This window comes from Biomphalaria glabrata, chromosome 5 (assembly GCF_947242115.1).
Source record: "Biomphalaria glabrata chromosome 5, xgBioGlab47.1, whole genome shotgun sequence".
Classification (NCBI taxonomy): domain Eukaryota; kingdom Metazoa; phylum Mollusca; class Gastropoda; family Planorbidae; genus Biomphalaria; species Biomphalaria glabrata.
Genome location: NC_074715.1, coordinates 47,709,248 through 47,716,216, shown reverse-complemented (window position 1 = coordinate 47,716,216; position 6,969 = coordinate 47,709,248). Strand labels below are relative to the sequence as shown.

At 37.8% G+C, this 6,969-nt stretch overlaps 1 protein-coding gene across 1 annotated transcript; it reads left to right on the top strand.

Moving 5' to 3' along the window:
• Nucleotides 1-4,944: 4,944 nt before the first annotated feature.
• On the top strand, nucleotides 4,945-6,156 carry LOC129926344 (uncharacterized). Its single transcript, XM_056029674.1, has one exon. The coding sequence runs from the start codon at nucleotides 4,945-4,947 to the stop codon at nucleotides 6,154-6,156; it is 1,212 nt and encodes a 403-aa protein (XP_055885649.1).
• Nucleotides 6,157-6,969: the final 813 nt, after the last annotated feature.

The following is a 6,969-nucleotide window of genomic DNA, read 5'->3' as shown; positions in this document are numbered from 1 at the left end:
TACAATGAGTGACAAGAGTCGCCGTTAAAGGATTATGTGAGCAGACGTGACCAGAGCAGCAAAAAGAAAGGCGAATCTTGATTGGCTCAAATTTCCCTGGTTGCTATGAAAGCTGGAAGAGTAAAAAAAAAATTAATAAGTGACTGAACAAAAAAAAAATTACGGAAGTCAAACATTTAGTTTAGGCCAGAGACATAGAAATATATTGATTGGTCCACAGGAATTGGTTTCATTTGGCGAGAGGAAATTTTGTATGCGTTTAAAAACTATAATCTTCAATTATGAATTTTTTTCCCCACTCAATATAAGTCCTTTTTTCTTGATAGCTTCACCTATCTATGGACCACGTGTCATGGCTTCAAATTGTTAGAGTTGGTTTTTAAGGTTAGATTAGATCAAAACATCAAAAAAAAAAAAGTTAAATGTAAAACAATTTTTATATTTAAAAAAGTCATTTCATTTTACACATTGATAGGAATATTTATGTGGCATTTTACGTCTCGAGAGACGATCTTTTCCCTTTGCAACTTCTTGTGTGACTAAAGAGGCCAATCCTTGATACACAGCTGCGGTCGCAGTTGGACATATGTAATCACCAGGCGCCGTTGCATTTTCACCCTTCTTCCCACTACTGTTGTGTAAGGCATCTGCAATCCGAGACCCTTCCTTTATGCTCTCTCTCCTTGTGGACCTATCCAGTGCCACTTTTTCTCATCTGCTAGTGTCGATTTTGAAGAGCTTCATATATAGGCTTTGGCTCTTTTTATACTGCTGGTCATTGCAGTATGATACAAAATTCTATCAGCCAAACCTTGTGTTTGACAAAATCTATTAGTTGGTCCAGTCTATATGTATGTAGGTTTATTGTTTAGACTCACTTTAGCACTATTGAACATATTGGTGAACTTCAAAGAATTTTTTTTATACAAAAGTCTCTGAAAGGTGGGTAGGTTGTAATTAGTATTCATGTTAATTGTTTTCTTTTTTTTTTTTTGTTTGCTTTCAAAGTTTCAGATATTCCTTGAGAAAATGTAGATTATTACGTCATAGCCCAATCAGCATACAGGACGTCAGGACCATCTTGCAGTAAGCGGGCAGAGTGTTATTACCGATCGCTGACTTGTAGCACCAAACTGCTGGTAGACAACTAGACCACTGTAGGCGTGATGTATCTTAACTTATAAAACTTCAAATAATTTGAATGTGATAAACGAATATAAGACTCTTATTTATAATATAGACAAAATCAACGTGTGAACAAATGAAATAAATGTAGTGGTCCTTAGTAATAATATTTTTTTTAAACAAAATCTCTCTACAATAACACAACCGTCTCACGTTCTGGAGTCGTCTCTCCCAACTAAGACCATATGACGACAGCGCCACCTATCTTGCATCACTCAGAACCAATCGCTAACCTCATCCCTCCGTCACCATAGACACACACACACACACACACACTCCATAACGCTGAGTTCGAACCATCTTCCCGCCGTCACCATAAACACACTAGCACACTCCATCTTGTAGGAAGCCGACAGGGTTCAAACTCGAAACCATCGTAACGACAGTCCGAAGCGCTATCCACACAACCAGGCAGCCACGGTTGAGTAGACACAGTGACCAGAGTTCGAGTAGTATCGACAACCGTCTTCACTACTGTTAGGATGTTTAATCATCACTCTGAAAAAGAGTGTCTGTAATCTTGATAGATGATCAGTTCACAGGCGAAATGTCTGCGTACTCTTTTAAGTCATTTTAGTCACTGATGTCATATTTCTAATATAAAAAATGCAATTGACCAAAGAAATGTCTATAACCTTGTAAGACATTTCTTTGACGTAACTCGACAGTTATTGACAGCTGCTGTAATATCAAGGACATACTTTTCCGTACGAGGTTGCCGATCGTACCTGGCCTATCTTAGTGCCAAATGACGTCACAGACACCAACGGAGGAAGAGAAAAAAAAAAGACTTTGGCACAAGAGTATTGATTGATGACTTATACGATGACGTAATTTATGACTGCACACACTTTGAGCATTGCAAACACAGAAACTCATCAGACTGTACTCACTAAGATCCAATAATAGGCTTAGTGTCCACTGAGCGTAGATATGTTTCCTACAGATCAATAACCTACTTTCTCTCCCCCCCCCCTCCTATTTTAATATTACGTTGGAAAAGATGTTTCTTTCCCTCCGTTTTCAATAGCTTATAACCTACTGACCTACATATCTAAACATAGATTACGTTATTCATATGTCCTATAAGGAAATCGAAGTCTATAAATCAATAATCTATCCTAAAATCTTCTTTTTACATTTCGTTACATTATATAGAATTAACAAGAAGAACAAACAAAAAAATGCTTTAAAAAATCAAACAAGACTTATATTAAGTGTAATAGTATGATTGTATCAATTAGTTTGAATATAACAATGTCTTCCTTGAGGTGCCATATTCTTCTCAATACTTTGCCCATACAAACTAATCAAACGGATACTATTGTGCTTAATATCCCTGAAATAATTAGATCAATACTATGTTTGATATTCAGTGTAGACTTTTCTGTTTAGAGTTTAGGGTTGGGATATTGTTCTTTAATTTAATGAAAAAAAAAACAGCTTTTCTCAGTCAAAGATAAGGCTCCATCAGTTGTTACACTTGCCGCCTTGTTCCAAGCCAACCTAACACTTTCGACATAGTTTTTCATAGCATTGAATAAATTCTGGCCTGAGTTTGTGTCTTTGACTGAATGTTTCGAAATATCTCCAAAAAGAGAATTTTTTGTTTACTTTAAACTTTTAAAATGGCATATAGAAGCAATGTTTCTATAGCCTCTTTATCACATTTATAAGAATCAGAAGTCTCAATAATTTATATACATATTCAAAATTACTTTTTTTTAAAAAACATATTTGCATTTTGTGTATGTCTTATCTGATTTCTGTATTACTGATTTCTAATTTGCCTACCTCCTGTCTAGACTAGCAATAATAAATCTGTGCGATTAGAAGATTTTTTTAACAATTGTTTTTGTTTAGCGCAATTTCATGCTTTTAGCTTTTTGAAAGCGCTATGCTCCTAACACTAGTCTTCATCAGTTGGGAAAGGGGGAGGGAAAGGGGGTGGTATCTGTGTGAATGTTACTGTATTAACTTTTTAAATGCATAAAAATACCCAACTTGTTTTTTTAGGGCTCAAGCTTCCTCAATTCAAATTATACCACATCTGTCAAGTACAATTTCTTTCCCTTGTTCGATACCAAACAATAATTTATTACCAATAGTTAATTAACTATTTGGTTATTAGTTTTAAAAAATTGACTCTTGTTTTGCTAGATATAAGAAATAATTGTTTGCAAAATTTCAACTTGGTCGGAAATTGGGTGTGGGAGAGATGACGTAAAAATATTTTGAGCAGACAGACAGACAGACAAAGTGATGAGAAATACCTAGAGAAATGACAAGAGAAATATCGACAGAAATTACGAAAGAGCAATTAGAAAAGCAATAATGAAAAGCAGACTATCTTGAGACCAGAGATTAAGGCAGGAAGCAGAATTTTTACTTGACGCTGAAGACCCATATTTGACCTATTTATTTTGCTGCTAATAATGCAACTGTATTCGTAATGGCATCGATTTGAGTCCCTTAAAAGACCATATCAGCTTTCACCTTTCATTTATACCATAAAATGGAAACTATCAGCAAATGGTTTCTGAAAGGGTCACCTGGCGAACTCTAAAATTTAATCAACAATGGTTATCACGTGACTTTCTTTTATTTTCTCAATATTATCATGTGACTTCTTTTTTTTGCTGAACGAGGTCCATTCCAAGCGAGGTCCATTTCACGCGAAGTGCAAGTTGTATTAAATGTAATCCTGTTGGGTGCGGTCGTTGGAGTCTAGACACAAATAATGAGACAGCCAAGAGCTATTGATTCCTTGCATTTCTTGGCACCCTACATTCTGATACAGCGAGAATGTTGGCATGAAGTTCAGGGTCATGTGCTAATTTTAGTTTGCAGCTTTTGGTGGCATCCTACATGTACCAGAATAGTTCTCACAATCTTTCATATTGATAAGAGCAGGCTTCAATTCAAACATGTCTAATAGTCGGTTATAATTTTTTGTGTGTGCAGAAAGTTCTTTTTACAATACCTCTATTCAAGTCACAGCTCCCTGGAGAGTGGGCGGGGAGGTTGGAACTTGAACATGGATCTAAAAAAAAAACGGCTCTCACGATTTTCCTATAAATTTAATAGTTGATGTCTATCGTTGAGAAAAGAGTTACTAGCGCGTTGGGCCACACAGGGAAAAATCTAGTTTGAACGTTATAATTTTTCAAAATATTAAAAAAAAATAATTTTGAATTTGGCTAGAGGTCTAGGATTAGATCTAGATCCAACATCAGTTTTCAAATGGCTATCGCGTTCTTGAAAGGACTATCGAGTTCGCCAATTTCCTAATGTAAGGGCATTACTGTCTCGAGAGTTCAATTAATTAATGTTTGAGAAGACCTTTGCGCATCTAAAGGTCTAACATTGGAATAGTAGAAAGAGTTTTAGATCTATACATTCGCTTAACCAGGAGTCTCTCTTGGGGGCAAGGTTTGGGGTTGGGGGGCAATATTGAGGTGGGGGGGGGGGAGGGGCGGGGCGGGGTAAAAATGTTCCGCTGTTGTTTTTTTTTGTAACATTCATTAGTTATTAAGTTAGTAAAAACTGTAAAAAGCAGGTATTGTCTGTAAAAAAAAAACGTATTTTGTAATGTTTTACTTGTTTAAAAGGATTCCTGCAATAAAAGTGTTTTGAAACTCTAGACAAAATGAAATGTGCCTAATAATGAGATACGACTTGTGCCTAATAGTGAGATACGACTTGTGCTTAATGGTGAGATGTGACATGTGCCTATTGGTGAGATGTGACTTGTGCATAATGACGGGAAGTGACTTGTGCCTAATGATGAGATGTGACTTGTGCCTAACAATGAGATACGATTTGTGCCTAATAATGAGATACGACTTGTGCTTAATGGTGAGATGTGACTTGTGCCTATTGGAGAGATGTGACTTGTGCCTAATGATGGGAAGTGACTTGTGCCGAATGATGAGATGTGACTTGTGCCTAATGATGGGATGTGACTTGTGCCTAATGATGGAAAGTGACTTGTGCCTAATGATGGGATGTGACTTGTGCCTAATGATGAGATGTGACTTGTGCCTAATGATGGAAAGTGACTTGTGCCTAATGATGGGATGTGACTTGTGCCTAATGATGAGATGTGACTTGTGCCTAATGATGGGAAGTGACATGTGCTTAATGATGGGATGCGACTTGTGCCTAATGATGAGATGTGACTTGTGCCTAATGATGGGAAGTGACTTGTGCCTAATGATGAGATGTGACTTGTGCCTAATGATGGGATGTGACTTGTGCCTAATGATGAGATGTAACTTGTGCCTAATGATGAGATGTGATTTGTGCCTAATAATAAGATACGACTTGTGCCTAATAGTTAGATACGACTTGTGCTTAATGGTGAGATGTGACTTGTGCCTATTGGTGAGATGTGACTTGTGCCTAATGATGGGAAGTGACTTGTGCCTAATGATGAGATGTGACTTGTGCCTAATGGTGAGATGTGGTTTGTGCATAATGATGAGATGTGACTTGTGCCTAATGATGGGATGTGACTTGTGCCTATTGGTGAGATGTGGTTTGTGCATAATGATGAGATGTGACTTGTGCCTAATGATGAGATGTGACTTGTGCCTAATGGTGAGATGTGGTTTGTGCATAATGATGAGATGTGACTTGTGCCTAATGATGGGATGTGACTTGTGCCTAATGATGAGATGTAACTTGTGCCTAATGATGAGATGTGACTTGTGCCTAATAATGAGATACGACTTGTGCCTAATAGTGAGATACGACTTGTGCTTAATGGTGAGATGTGACTTGTGCCTATTGGTGAGATGTGACTTGTGCCTAATGATGGGAAGTGACTTGTGCCTATTGGTGAGATGTGACTTGTGCCTAATGATGGGAAGTGACTTGTGCCTAATGAGGAGATGTGACTTGTGCCTAATGGTGAGATGTGGTTTGTGCATAATGGTGATATACGACGTCCCTATTGGTGAGATGTGATTTGTGCCTAATGGTGAAATATGACCTGTGCCTATTGATGAGATGTGATTTGTGCCTAATGGTAATTAAAGAAAAGTACATTCACTTTTCATACCTCGCTATCTATAGGGCAGATGGTGTAAATGTCACCAGTTTCTTTGGCCGACGGTTAACTAGGGTGTCATGTGGCCAGCATAACGGCCAACCGACATTACTTTTCCCTATTACTGTCAGGTACCCATTAGATTTGCGCGGACTCAGGGGCGTCCTACAAATTCCAGTCTTCACCGGGATTTGAGCCCGAGACCACTTCTGTTCGGAAGCTTACCACGCCGACACCACGCCCCCTACTAATGGTAAGACATGACTTGTTGTCGTGAAATGGTTACATCGAAAACAACTGCTACACACGACATCGTCATGGCGAAACTTAACCTTTGACCTCTACATTCTTTAAGACACGGTGACATTGTGATGTCAAAGAATGCAGTGGAACGATGATCACGCACCTGAATGTTTGGGAGTGGTAGGACCTGGTTAGAAATTGAAACATTGTGTAGGTCCGGGACTCTCGGAAAACAGGAAATGGGATTGCGCCTTATTTGTATTTGAATTCAGTCCTTTTATTAACATTTAAATTATACAGCTTAACAACAATAAATTCTTAATATTTGAATAGGACATTATAGTTCTCATTGACTAGTATATGTCTATGGGGTGATAAACTTTAATGAAAGTATTGTGTAGCCAGCTCAATGGCCAACATTCCTTTTTCCCTTAAAGAAAGTCAATTATCTCCAGTACCTCTTTAATCTAGGCGGCTCTAGGGTTCGT

Bases quoted from the DNA above. Each gene is read 5' to 3' on its own strand.
- LOC129926344 (XM_056029674.1), top strand. From the start codon at position 4,945: ATGACGGGAAGTGACTTGTGCCTAATGATGAGATGTGACTTGTGCCTA.